At 47.8% G+C, this 14,694-nt stretch overlaps 1 protein-coding gene across 4 annotated transcripts in view; it reads right to left on the bottom strand.

Moving 5' to 3' along the window:
* Positions 1-2,374: 2,374 nt before the first annotated feature.
* Positions 2,375-14,694, bottom strand: part of trappc8 (trafficking protein particle complex 8) — a 30,738-nt gene continuing 18,418 nt past the window's right edge. For all 4 annotated transcript variants that reach the window (XM_036006832.1, XM_031311791.2, XM_031311792.2 and 1 more), the window contains 12 exons: positions 13,862-13,967; positions 13,440-13,597; positions 11,211-11,644; positions 10,516-10,672; positions 10,333-10,429; positions 10,070-10,138; positions 9,924-9,982; positions 7,686-7,889; positions 7,078-7,179; positions 5,268-5,407; positions 3,732-3,821; positions 2,375-2,844 (listed from right to left, as the gene is read on the bottom strand). In XM_036006832.1, coding sequence (XP_035862725.1) covers positions 2,604-2,844; positions 3,732-3,821; positions 5,268-5,407; positions 7,078-7,179; positions 7,686-7,889; positions 9,924-9,982; positions 10,070-10,138; positions 10,333-10,429; positions 10,516-10,672; positions 11,211-11,644; positions 13,440-13,597; positions 13,862-13,967 — 1,857 coding nt within the window. In that variant the 3' untranslated portion in view covers positions 2,375-2,603. The remainder of the gene's footprint in view (positions 2,845-3,731; positions 3,822-5,267; positions 5,408-7,077; positions 7,180-7,685; positions 7,890-9,923; positions 9,983-10,069; positions 10,139-10,332; positions 10,430-10,515; positions 10,673-11,210; positions 11,645-13,439; positions 13,598-13,861; positions 13,968-14,694) is intronic.

Genomic DNA, 14,694 nt, shown 5'->3' with positions numbered 1-14,694 from the left:
TCTGTTTCTTTATAAGACCATCCTATCTCTATAATGTCTGTGTTTCTTTATAAGACCATCCTATGTCTCTAGAATGTCTGTGTTTCTTCATGAGAAGACCATCCTATGTCTCTATAATGTGCCTGTGTTTCTTCATGAGAAGACTATCCTCTGTATCTATTAGCGCTTTTCCATTACATGGTACCAGCTCGACTCGCCTCGACTCTACTCGCCTTTTTTGGTTTTCCATTACAAAAAAAAGTACCTGGTACCTGCTAACAGGTACTTTTTTTTAGTACCTCCTCAGTCGAGGTTCCAAGCGAGCTGAGGCGAGCCGAAAAGGTGACGTGAAAGCGACAGACGGGGGTGTCCTGAACAAACCCGCTATATTTAAATAGTTTAGCCAGCTGTTTTTTTTTGCTGCCTCCAGCTTCATTTGAAACAAAATGTGTCTTCTGGCAACACACACCTTCGACGTTCTGTGTGTGTGTCGCGTTAGGTCACAGTAGTTTACTGCGGCGCCGCTTGTTTACAGTTCTGCGGAGGCTCCGGCAGAGCTTTCGCCGTAGCCTAACTACACACACACATGGCCGGCTCCACGCACACACCAGCGCACAAGTATAAACATCAGGCCACTTTTACATAGGCTACATAGGCTACGGAGAAAGCTCTGCGTGGAGCCTCCACAGAACTGTAAAACAAACTCAAGTGGCCTGATGTTTATACTTGCGCGCTGGTGTGTGCATCGATACGGCATAACGACCAGCCACGCTGAGGCGGTACTAAAATCTGCAATGGAAAACGGACGCACAGTGTGTCTAGTCGAGGCGAGTCGAGCAGGTACCATGTAATGGAAAAACGCCATTAGTCTCCGTGTTTCTTTATGAGTCTCTGTGTTTCCCTGGCCAGATATCAGACAGGCTCTCACAGCACATGCAGCATCATTAGTTACAGTTTTATTTTCTATTTACAACCAATTTGTTATATAAATATAATACATCATTTTTCAGAAAAGCTGTCAGGTCAATGCATACAAGATACAAGAGCTCGATCACAATGGGGTGAGGAGGTTAAATACACAGGTGGGGGGGGGGGGGGGGTTGATTGGATTGGCTGACTCTAGAAAATCAACTGTGTGCACATGAGGACATGACCGCACACAGAGAATGGGCAGTAAGACGAGACGAGCTCTGTCAGCGTTAGTGAACAATGTGTAAACGGCTCTTGTTAGAATGTCCCAGTGACGGACATTTCACACATGGACTCCAGTTTATTAGCAGATTGCGGTCGTTGCATCAGTCCACAGAGTGTGTAGCTGTGGGCCCGTCCCCGCTGCAGAGAAGCCTAGGATGTGATGAGGTTTGATCTGAGAGGCAGATACAGAGCCAACGCTCTGCTCACAGCAGCAGTGTCTGCAGCACAGCCGGCTCTGGTGTGGCGCTCTGAGATGTGTGTGTGGAGGGCTGGAGGGTCCGAGGCTGAGCCTGTGTGTGTGTGTGTGTGTGTGTGTGTGTGTGTGTGTGTGTGTGTGTGGAGCTGGAGGGTCTGAGGCTGAGCCTGTGTGCGTGTGTATGGGGCTGGAGAGTCCGAGGCTGAGTCTGAGCGTGTGTGTGTGTGTGTGTGTGTGTGTGTGTGTGTGTGTGTGTGTGTGTGTGTGTGGAGCTGGAGGGTCTGAGGCTGAGCCTGTGTGCGTGTGTATGGGGCTGGAGAGTCCGAGGCTGAGTCTGAGCGTGTGTGTGTGTGTGTGTGTGTGTGTGTGTGTGTGTGTGTGTGTGTGTGGAGCTGGAGGGTCTGAGGCTGAGCCTGTGTGTGTGTGTATAGGGCTGGAGAGTCCGAGGCTGAGCCTGAGCGTGTGTGTGTGTGTGTGTGTGTGTGTGTGTGTGTGTGTGTGTGTGTGTGGAGCTGGAGGGTCCGAGGCTGAGCCTGTGTGTGTGTGTGTGTGTGTATAGAGCTGGAGAGTCCGAGGCTGAGCCTGTGTGTGTGTGTGTGTGTGTGTGTGTGTGTGTGTGTGTGTGTGTGTGTGTGTGTGTGTGTGTGTGTGTGTGTGTATAGGGCTGGAGGGTCCGAGGCTGAGGCTGAGCCTGTGTGTGTGTGTGTGTGTGTGTGTGTGTGTGTGTGTGTGTGTGTGTGTGTGTGTGTGTGTGTGTGTGTGGAGCTGGGGGGTCTGAGGCTGAGCCTGTGTGTGTGTGTGTATAGGGCTGGAGAGTCCGAGGATGACCCTGAGCGTGCGTGTGTGTGTGTGTGTGTGTGTGTGTGTGTGTGTGTGTAGAGCTGGAGGTTCGAGGCTGAGCCTGTGTGTGTGTGTGTGTGTGTGTGTGTGTGTGTGTGTGTGTGTGTGTGTATAGGGCTGGAGAGTCCGAGCCTGTGCCTGTGTGTGCGTGTGTGTGTGTGTGTGTGTGTGTGTGTGTGTGTGTGTATGAGAGAGACTGGTACAGAGAAAGGAACATGCAGATGAAACTCTTTGATTCTCGGATGACGAAACTAAATCCTTCTGAGCTCTGTGAACTTATCATCTCTATAAACTGCAGCCGTTTGTTTTAAATACACCTTCTTCTACCTCAGTAACTGTACAGACGTGTGTGTGTGTGTGTGTGCGTGTGTGTGTGTCCTGCTGCCCCGTGCCCTCAGGCGCTGCTGCTGCTGATGATGATGAGAGCAGGACTGGCTGTCTGCTGACTCGTCTCACACATGGCGTCCTGCTCGGCCGGCTTGGCGAAGACTCGCGGCGTGTTGAGGTTGTAGACTCCCGGCTGGAGGAAGCAGGCTCGCAGGGTCAGGCCCAGCACCTGCTGAGGCTGCAGCTGCAGCTTGTACTGCGTCTGGCCCACCCAGGTGAACGAGCTGTGCACCTCCAGAGACTCGCCACTGAAAAAGGCACGCACGGGCCGACAGCTTAGAAAACATGATCGACCGTTGACTATTCAAAGTTCAACTTGTGTTTAACGGGTCATCATTGTCAACGCACTGTGAGGCAGAAACATGTCTTCACCGAGGACACTGAGTGATGGGACTGAGATATATATATATAGATATATATACAGTATATATCCATTGTATAGAAAAGAGAAGAAGGAATGGAAGGAGGGGAGCGTGGTTTCTCGTCTGAGGCTCTGCAGGAACTTAGACCCGTCGGAGGAACTAACCTTCAGTCTAATGAAGATGCAATCAAGTTGCATTATGGGAATCTGACCCATACAATAAACTAAAGGGTCGCACAGTCACTCGGGGTTTAAAGCTGCCTTCAAACAGTCTCTTTAGCTTCAGCCAGGCTTTATGATCAAATAGTTTGAATTCATTTTCTCCCTCATCAGTCCACACTCAATGCCTCAGGAGGACAAAGCCAAAACAGGACTTTTTATTGCAAATATATTAAAAAGAAAATACCGAGATCTCACAAAATGTGAGAAAGGGAAGAGGTGTGAATACTTTCATATTGTTCAGTATTTATATGGCCCTAAAGAACAATATTCATATACATATATAACATTCCTGATATGACAAAATTAACTGAAAAATATATTATTCATTTCAAGAACATACAATTGTTTGTAGTTGTTTTTATTTTGTTGTATTATTTATATTTTATACAGAGGTTTTTTTTTTTTAAGTTTTTTACTGAACTTCTGATGTTACAGTCTTCTTACGCTTACATATTACTTTTTAATCACAGAAATGATAGCGGTATTATCGGGAACAATATGATACGGCATACCCAAATATAGATCAAATTAGTCATTTCTTCCGAGACTGACCTGGTGCTCCTGTGCCTGAGGTCGATGAGGACGTCCACCTGAGCCGAGGAGCAGTTGGACAGCGTCAGAGACACCGGCACCACACAGAGACTGCACACAGAGACAACACACAGGCTCGCTTTTACTCCGACAACACATGCTGACAGGGCTTTGCTCGCTGAGAGCCACACAAGTCATCACATTTTGTATCTTTCTGCTCGTACACATCTTCCCCGGCAACACCTGGCTGCCTAAAACGCTGAGCATTCTGGGGTGGGAGCAAAACGTGCTCTGGTTTATTGGCATTTCTTTAAACCAACCACAATCTTCTTGCCACTGTGCCTCTGCAAAGTAGCCTCTGGAAGGAACTTGTTTTGGTGGAACGTGTACATTCAAAAGTTGTTTTAGTCGTGCAACAGAAAACTCAGATTGGACAGATAGTCTAGCTAGCTGTCTGGATTTACCCTGCAGAGATCCGAGGAGCAGTTAACCATAGTTTAGAGTTTAGATCGCCAACACAAAGGAAGAGGAAGGGGACGGACATCTGGCCGAAAAGAGGGACATCCAGCAGGACCGGAACTATCTTTTCTTACTATAGCCACGCCAAGACCCGCCCTTCAATCACTACTATTGGCCAGGCGTCCATGCTTACGCAAGGTAACGTAACCCGATTTGTTCAGGTCCTATCCCAACCAACCAACCGACCAATTGGCTATCCTAACCTTAACCACTCAAGGTCAATGCCTAGCCCCAACCAATCAAGCTGCTATTGAAGGGCGGGTCTTGGCGTGGCCATAGTAGGGAAAAACATTAGGCATCCCGGAAGTGGAACGCCGTGGATATAGACTACTGTCTGTAGTCAACTGGTCCAGTATTAAGTGAGAATGCTGCAGCCTGCGGCAGCCAACCAGGTTGCAATGTAAAGAAGGTTTTATTTCTTAGTATTACTAATGTAGTCAGACACTTCTAGTGACAATGTGAGCCTGTCAGGGCAGAAACAGCTATTTTAGTGGACGGACATTAACAGTGTGTAATCGTTAGAAATGGATTATACTGCAGCCCGTTTGGCGGCTGCAGGCTGCAGTGTTCTCACTTAATACTGGACCGGTTTCAAACACCGCTGTCTCCATCAGTCACGTAGACACCAGCACGCGCCAGAGCTGCGGAGACAGCCTAAGGACCGAACAGCGTCCTGCCGACATCCTTCAGCCCACACTACAACAGGCACTGTCCATTCATCATGTCCTGTCCCTGGGCTGTTATCCCCTGTGTGGACAGCATCCCTAACCCTCATAGATCTACGCTGCTTAGCATTAAATCGAGCTGTGTCGTATATTTTGGCTACTTGTATTCCAAGCTGGTTCGGTCAGGTGTTACCTCTTCTAGTAAAGATGTGTACAGAACTGGAGCAGCTAACCTCTGGTGGCTTGGCCAGGAGAAAGTGTGAGAGCATTAACAAAGTCCTCTCACAGGTAAATGTAAGCCTACATGAAAACTTTTCCAAATGGAGAGGGACCCTTTTTCCCCAGAGAGACATTGTGCGTGCGTGTGTCTCACCTGTCCTGGACAAACGGGTGTGTGTAGGTCTCGGGGTAGTGCAGGTTGGTCTTGATGAGTTGGGACAGCTCTGCAGAGGGCGGGACAGCCGGAGGAGGGAGCTCTGATTTAAACTTCAACAGCACCATCTCCTGAGCTTCCTGAAACACACACACTCAAGAGTTACAGCCTGACAGCACATCATCCAATCACTTTAAAAATAAAACCCCACGAAGAGCGCGGATCGGGCCGCATTTTTCTGTCCGAGCCCGGCCCGCGTCCGACAGAGCACTAACCGAGCCCGGCCCGAGCCCGACAGGCATTAAGATATTTATGTCCGACCCCGACACAGTTAAAATCTCGTTTTTTTTCCTCATACTAATGACACATGTACGTTTGTGTGTGTGGAAAGCCCACTTTTATTAAGCAACTGTAGGAAGGCATTCGGAAATTTGGAATGTCAACAGATGAGCGCATCAGCGCACACGGGGAAACAAGCACACGTTAACACAGGCTCGCACCTACATAATAAGCTTTTTTAAATTTAAAATGTTCAATGCCTTATCGCGCTGATGTGACCGAGCCCGACCCGAACCTGAACATCATTTCTAAATATCTGTCCGAACCCGGCCCGGCCCGTCGGGTAACGTCGGGTCCCGACGAGCTCGGTTCGGGTATCCATCCTCTAGTCCACACACAGACATCAGGGGGACGGAGGCTGTCCATTGTCTGTTGTTACATCCCACAATCAGGAAGTGAATGTTTCCATCAGCTGGTTTAAACGCTCTGCCTGAGCACACGGTTCCAGTGTCAGGAACGAGAGCCGACTGTCTGGACCTTCCTGCTGTCGGACAGGTTCTTCGTATGAACGTGTGACCGAGAGACACGCTTTATTTAGAGGCAGTCTCCTCTCCAGGTGTGTCTGACAGCTCTGGGGGAAGCTACGCTGGAGATCATGTACAGACAGTCCTCAGCTGCTTCACATGTTTAAAGCCAGTTTATTTTTGTGCAATGTAACCGGACGAAGCAGCTGATCTGTCACCTTATATTCACTTCGGCATTATTTATTCGCCTATTTGTGGCATGAACTCTTCATGGCTTGCTTAAAATGTTGAATGGAAACACTGCTGAGTTTCCTTGTTGCATGTTAACGTTAGAAAATAAAATCAAGTGTCCTTCGACATTAATGAAATGTCTTGAACCACTTTTTGTGTGACATCCATTAGGCCAACACAACAGTTTGTGCAGCCAAGCCAGAGGTTTATATCACAGACAGATGTTCTATGAGTAGATTATTATTTTTTTTTTAAGATTATTGTTTTGGGCTTTTCCGCCTTTAATTTTGACAGGATAGCTAAGTGAGAAAGGGGAGAGACAGGGGGAAGACATGCAGGAAAACGTCACAGGTCGGATTCATACCCTGGACCTCATGCGTCGAGGCATAAACCTCTCAGTATATGTGCGCCTGCTCTACCCACTGAGCCAACCGGGCCACGTTCCATGAGTAGATTTGCACATATTTTAGTACGAGGCCTTCTTCTCTGAGCGGCCCCTGTTAGCCCTCTTCATGCTGTTAATACACGCTCCACACTTCATGTATTTGTTTCAAATTAAAAGCCTTGTAGCGTGGCACGGCCACACAGAGTCCCTTCAGTTCCTAACATGTGAAACATTGCAGGGACATGTTGACGGCTGCTGCCGCTGGAACGTCACTACAACATCCAGTTTGGCTGACACATGAACACACAAACACTGTCCGTGAGCCACAAATCATTCTATTGTTCAATTTATTTATTCATTAGCCTTTATTTCAGCACAGCTGTGCGTGTACCTCTTTAGGAGTCAGAGAGCTGGCCTCCTTGCCGATGCTCTGCAGCGCCACGTGGAGCTGGCCCTCCAGGATCAGCTGTTTGTTGTCCTCCACCACGTAGGCCTGAAAACACACACACACGCACGCACGCACGCCCCAAGACCATCTATTTAATTGTGGGGAACAAGGGTCTTGAGCCCAAACAGCAGCCTGATCAGGCTGTCTCTAGGGCTGTCCTCGACTAAAGAAATTCTTAGTCGAATAACACTTATATGATTTTGTTGATTAATCGATTAGTTGATGTAATCGACAGAGCTGTGCTCTTTGAGAGGTGATTAAGACTAGAAAAGCACAATATAAATGTAGTTAATGAACCATCTGTAAAACTGAGTTTCTCCACAATTAATCCTGCAAAAGTACCACTTTAAATCTTGTGCTTACCAGAAATGTGCTCATAAGTTTCCTGGAAATGAGTAATTAAGCATGAATAAGCATAAAAAATGACTCATCAACTAAAGAAATCTTAGTCGACTAAGACCAAAACGACCGATTAGTCGACTAATCGACTAAGAGGTGGCAGCCCTAGCTGTCTCTCTGACTGATCTGGACACTGAGCTCTGGATACGTACCTTCCAGATGACGATGATGTTGAGGTCCAGCTCGTTACACTTCCTGACAATGCTGCTGATGTCAGCGGCTCTGTCCTCAGCGGGGACACACTGACTCTGTCTGCTGCAGGACGTCCTGGACGGCGCCTCATCCGCTCGCTGGGACTCGGAGGGGCGACAGCCCCGGAAGAAGAAATCTCCGCAGGGCGTGGAGGAGCTGATGATCTGCCGGGAGACAGCAGGGAGATCACCAACAGCCTTCGCCATGTGCTACCATCAGCTCATCTGCATTGTCTATGTCTCCCCAAATTGCATTTGCATCTAACCGCCCCGTCTAGACCACCAGGCGCATCGGACCGGTTTTTATTCTACGCTCTCATTCGGATCTATGCACCGGCTCTGCCAGGCTCCGCCCCTTCTAACCGGCTCCACCCAGTCTCTCAGGCTCCGCCCCACACGCCCTGCCCTGTATCTCCAGCCCCGCCCCTTCTCACGGCGTTAACGCCACCTGAAACTTTTATTTACGCTTTAGGTCTATTTTTCCAACAATATATGTATATAATGTATATATGTAATATAAACGAGGTAGATGCCCAATAAAACTACTACTTTACTACATGACTGCAATTGACTTTATTTTAGAGTTTTAGAAGTTGTTTTATCACTTTAATTATTAAACTTTAATCATCTTTATTTTCGTATTATCCGACATTGCTCGGATGTTATCGTTTGCATCTTTTATCCTTTATTGCTGTTTATTTGTTGAGTCGGTATTGTGTAGTCCTTATCTTAACGTGTAATGAGGTTTGAAGTAGGGCTGTCAAACGATTCAAATATTTCATCGCGATTAATCGCACTAATGTCATAGGTAACTCGCAATTAATCGCACATTTTTATCTATTCTAAATGTCCCTTGATTTCTTTTTGTCCCATTATTTTTTCTCATTTTAATGCTCTTAACATGGAAGAGTGGATCGGCTTGCTTTGTGCAAATGTTTTTTTTATTCAAAACAATATTGGCATATACTGTAGCGTTCAATTTCACACTAACATTCTCACTTGGAGCAAATAATCTCTCACACAATGTAACGGCTTTGACGAGGGGGCGGAGAATTGGCATCAGCTGTGTGCTTGGCCATCAGGTGGTATTTCAGACTGGACGTGCTGCGATGATAGCTCAGTTCACAACGACAAAACACAAATGACTTTGGTCTTGTCAATGGAACCATTTGGCAACTTTTTAAAAGTAAACTTTCCATTCAGAATCTTATTGGCATCCATTTCGGCGTCTCACGCTCGCCATCCATCCATCGCCATTTGTTGGACCCCAGGAAGACTAGCTGGTCGTCAAGGCGTCAGCTAATGGGGATCCTTAATAAACTAAACTAAACATCCACTCAAAACGTAACATTAGCCTACTACTCTTTGGCCGGCTCGCAAAGCGAAAGTGTGTGCGGCGTGCCTGTTGTTTAGTTTCCGGTCTCGCTAGATCCGGTGTGGTGTTGTAGTTTTTCTAACGTTATTAGTTGTTGAAACAGATTGAAATAAACTACAAAGTTTGCTATGCCAAAAAGAACGTTAATCTCGGTTTGCGTTAACGCCGTTAATAACATGTTTAACTGACAGCACTAGTTTGAAGCGTATTTTTTTGTCCACCCTCCTTTCAAACTTTATCAGAGCCTAAAGGATTATTAGGGGGGGGGGAAACGCGACACTGCGGTCTGAACGAGGAGAAACACAAACCCTGGCTATAATCAATTTTTTTTTGTCAACAATAGATCCCATGATGACGTGTATGTGAAAGGTGCATCTTGTAGTGACGACGCCAGAGACAACACCGGAGAAGCTGTAAAACCACTTCCTGCTCAGCAGCAGGCCGAGACAGTTAGAGACCAGCTGGAGAACATGTAGCAGCTAAAAAGAGTGAATATTGGATGCATCGGGTAGACATAAACATGGCATGAATGCTAGTGTTGCTCCATGTCTGTCTGATGTGTTAATAGACCAAGAGCTCTGTTACTGCAGGTTGAAATGCTTTGCGCAGAGAAAAGGTGAAAGCACTTTTCAAGATTGAGTTACCTGTAATTCAGTTTGACAGAGAATGAAGAGGAACCCACAGAGACAGAGCGAACTCCGCCCTATGTCTGATAACTGAGCTCCAAAGGATCAGGTGACAAATGGCAACTAACTACAGGTATCAAAGTGAGAAATACATTCAGTCTGACAAACTAAACTGACAACCCGTCGCTTTCATCTTACCCGTTCATTTCCCAGATTCAGGTCTGCAAAGGTGTATTTCTCTACGGCGTCCGAGGTAGCTAGAAACAGACAAACGGGCGAATCAGCACTTATTCAAAAAGCCCGAATCTGATCAGCGCAGAGTGATGAGCTCGTGTCTGAAGTACCTTGGTGGGGCTTGCATCGCGTGGCCCTGAAACACAGCTTGGCTCTTTCTCTGCTGGTGAGTTTACAGTCTGGAGGGGAAGAGCACCGACAGTCAGACAGAGAGACAGAGAGAAAGAGACAGACAGACAGACCGACCTAGATCTTTACAAGTAGAGGAACACAGGGCGCTGTGAGGGAAGACTGGCTCCTCGTGTTCAACACACAGCTGAGTAACAGCAGGACTGCTGGACACACTGAAACAGACCATGACAGACTCACACACCTTTGTCCTTGGCCGGGTTGATGCACCTGTGGAGGCGCCAGTGTTGACTGCTGCTCGACACCTGGATGATGTGGAACTCGCGCACGCCAGCTTCACTCTGCCAGCCAGAGGACGCAGATTAAAACCTGACAGCAAAGCAAAACAGCGGCAGACTTTGTGCGTGTGGCGGGCTGCGCATCTCACCGTGTTGATGTTCTCCACGTCGACAAAGACCAACGTTCCAGCGCCGCCTCTGTCTTCCACGCTGTGGTGTGGGGGAACGCTGCTGCGGCAGGCCGACGCCTGCACGCTCAGGGAGCGGCTGGCGCAGATGAACACTGTGTGACGCAACACCCGATGACTGGACATGAAGAGAGAGGACGAAGAGTTAGAGAGGAGGGGACCAGCTGCCTACACATGAGGGTCAGTGCAGTGTGCATGAAGAGACATGGTGTCACTACGCTCCTCGGCGACCGCAGGAAGTTTCCCCCGAGACCAGGAAGCTTCTAAGTAACTTGTTGCGTTTCGACCGCAGGGACCAAGGTCGAAATTAAAGCTTTTCGACCCTTTTAACGCCCTAGTCTCGCGCTGAAGTCCCGTGGGAATTCAGTTGTTGCAGAAAATAGTAAGCCATGACGGAGATGGGTTTGTGTTTTTGAGGGCACATACAGCACATGGCATCGTTTCTCATTTCTGAACACAGGTATATTGGGAGGTGGCACCCGCCCGTTCTCCGCCCAACACACTGGTGGAGGGCGGGGGAACTCATACCATAAAGTGAAATTCTCATGCCATGGGTCCTTTAAACATGCTTTATTATGAGGTGTTCCCCTGTGATCCAGGCTGCTGATGTTTAAGGTTGCTACCTGTAAATCAGCCCTCAGTTACTTCAGCGTTACCTGATTCGGATTCCTTTCTCCGTGCTCTCGTAGTAGAACAGGAAGTTGATTTCGTGGACTCCCTCCTGGTCTGGTCCTCTGAGCCAGAGAGGCAGCTGGGTGGACTGCCCCGGCTGCAGCGTGCTGCCATCCATGGGGATGTCCATCACACCGGACGGCTGGCTGAAGTCCTCCGCTGAGACCAACATCTCAGACGCCACGGAGCCTGGCTCGCGCGCCGTGGCCAGCGTTTTATAGGCCGAGCAGTTCTCAGCCGAGGTCGGGCTGAGGGGCGTGACGGGCGTCGTGGTCTGGCTGCCGAAGGTAAAGAAATCTGGGTGTGTGGACGCCACCCGGAGGCCGCACAGAGCAACGCCGCTGACGTTACAGAACTCAACGTAGGCCTTCCTGATCTCACCGCACAGCAGCGCCGTGGGAAACTGCAGGAAGAAGACCTGACACACACAAACACAACACCCACAGCGCGCGCACACACACACACACACACACACGCACACACACACACACACACACACACACACACACACACACACACACACACACACACACACACTATGATTTATGTTTGGCATTTGTTTTGGTGACGTCACAGACATAGGGTTGTAGAGAATGAAAATGAGACAAACTGTCAAATATGACATCATGTGCACATTATTGTAAGAAAAAAACAATAGATAATAGATAAGGGAATAGTTCATAATAGACATTATGGGAAAGAGTTAAGATCATGAAGAGTTAAGATGATCTGAATGCTAAACATGAAGCTGGAGCCAGGACATTTAATGCTTCCTACTCACCTACCTATCATTACACATATACTCTCAGTACTACAGTAAAGTCACGATCACTGCATTATTATTCCTTTCCTGATATTTATGATCTCTGAAATCCCATGGCTGACGACCATTACCGGCCAACTGGAAGCATGCTTTACTTTCTTAATGTCAGACAGCGTAGGCTAATGGCGTTTTTCCACTACGTGGTACCTGCTCGACCCGGCTCGGCTCGGCCGCGGTGCCCCGTCCTCCTTTATCCATTGCAGATTTTTAGTACCGCCTCATGCGTGAGGCGAGCGCGGCTGGTCGCCATAGTGCCGCTGCAGGAAACTGCCGTGACCTAACGCGACACAGCCACAGCCAAAAGACACATTCTGTTTCAAAAGAAGCTGGAGGCAGCAAAAAAAAAAAAAAACACTGCTGGCTAAACTATTTAAAAAGGGCGGGTTTGTTCACTACACCCCTGTCTGTCGCTAGCAATGATGACGCATAGACAGTATATCTAATGGACCAACAGATCCCGTTGCTCTGGACGGAGACCAGTGAAGGATATTAGAAGCACTTTTCCGGTGAGCGCCGAGCGTTACTGAGCAGCCTCCAACTGAGAGAGACGACGTAAATGTGACGTGAGCAACCTGTCTGAAAGTTATAAGTCTTCTGGTAGCTGTGCCAAGAGAAATCTCAATCATTCCCAATCTTGCAGAGACGGAGAGAGTAGGTATATGTAAGGAGATAACATAGGCACAGGCTAATTATTGATCACTAAAATGATAGTTAACATTAGTAATTACACTTAAACAGCTAACGTAAGTCAAAACTGCCTGCGAGCTTCTCCTGTACTATACGGTGATTCCTCTACTATGCGACAGTAAGTCACGTGGTTATGACACAATCGTTAGCCTATTTTTATAAAAACGTCTGCTACGGAGCCATAACGTGACATACAAGGTAATGGAGCCTTTTATACATTGTCGTGTTTCTTTAGAAATAAACAATGGACAAATAGAGTCTTTAAACGCTTCAGATGTAAAGTTATTCGCTGTCAAAGTGACGTCAAAATGAATGGGAGTCAATGGAATGCTAACGTCGGGTGATCGTTTGGTAGCATCAAAATGGCGCCATAGGAGGTTCGAGTTCTGAAGCTTACCCCCTTGTGATGACACAGTGATTAGTGACGATTCTCTCCGACCAATCAGCAGTCTGCAGGTTTTCACGTCACCTTTTGGTATTGCCTCAGCTCGCTTGGAACCTCGACAAAGGTGAGACTAAAAAAGTACCTGTTAGCAGGTACCAGGGACTTTTTTTTCATAATGGAAAACCAAAAAAGGCGAGTAGAGTAGGTACCATGTAATGGAAAAACGCCATAAGTGGGTACAGTTGTATTCGGTAGGAAAATATGAGTCAGAACCAGACTGGGTTCAGACTGGGTCTCTACAGTGGTGTTCAGTGGTACCTCCATCAGGGGCATGGGTGGAGTTATGATGGGATCCAGACGCAGGTCTAAGCCATGTCGAATCAACATCTTGTCCTCTTTGGTCTGGTTGAGTCGTGGGCCCCGGATCTTCAGGTCCTGTCTGCCACGAACCACCATGAGATCCAGCATCTGCTGGCCTGGAGACAGGAGGACGTCCACACTGTGAGTTAGTGCCCTTCTTTTCAACTCGGGCTTCTCTAAAACATTTTTTAACCCGACACAAACGAAAGAGAGTTGAAAGAAACAGCAGGAAGCAAGACAACGCGAGTTTAGGACAACGCGAACATTTAGGAAGCAAAGCTACGAGTGAAGGACACATGACTCGTGATGTATGATGTATGGTATCTCCTGCCAGCTTGAGAGTAAAGCAGCCAACAGGAAGGGACGAATGTGCGCCTGACCTTCAGTGCTGGGAGCCGTCTCTCCAGAGGACGCTGCAGCCAGGTCATACACCACACCCACAATGTGCAGCTGGCCAGTGGCGTGTGGCAGCAGCCGGAGTCGAGCCTGGGGTCAAAGGTCAAAGGACTGTTAGCAGAACAACAAACCTACATGTTTGTCCAGGAACAGTCCACTTCATTATGTGATGGGATAAAAGATTATTTTTTTTTGTCAATTTTAATGATCTTTATGCATTTATTAACGTTAATATAATTAATGTGAGCGAGCATGCACACACACACACACACACACACACACACACACACACACACACACACACACACACACACACACACACTCCCTGGTCCTAAAACTGAAAGGCATATAAAAAAGTAAGTCTCACAAGCCTTTCACACACAGTGGTCACACGCAGTGGACAATTATGTAAAGCTACTTCCATGAATATGGATGGGTTTTGACAGGGGAGTAGCACAAAACTCTACAGGGCCCTGTAGAAAGGAATTTTCTATGGGCCCCTTTCCGCATCCACAGCTATTCATTCTAGCATCTTTTTGGGCCCTCCTCACACGAGGGCCCTGGGTACTTAGTACCCTTTTTCCCACCAGTCCGACGCCCCTGGGTTTTGATGCTTGAGCTGCACGCCAGTCGCCAAAACGCTGCCACCTACTGGCCAGCCGTCATAAGTGCAACACATCTCTCAAAACAAAAAGGTGGCCGACGGACGGTCAGAAACTCAGCCGTGTCTAGATGGTAACCCAAGATCTGCGAAAGTCTCTGGTTATAGTTAGAGCAAATCTAGGGTTAATTCAATAAGACTCAGGAATATCTCGCC

The sequence above is a fragment of the Sander lucioperca genome, chromosome 11 (assembly GCF_008315115.2).
Source record: "Sander lucioperca isolate FBNREF2018 chromosome 11, SLUC_FBN_1.2, whole genome shotgun sequence".
NCBI lineage: Eukaryota > Metazoa > Chordata > Actinopteri > Perciformes > Percidae > Sander > Sander lucioperca.
The sequence above is the reverse complement of the archived record's forward strand: the minus strand, read 5'-3'. Positions and strand labels throughout refer to the sequence as shown.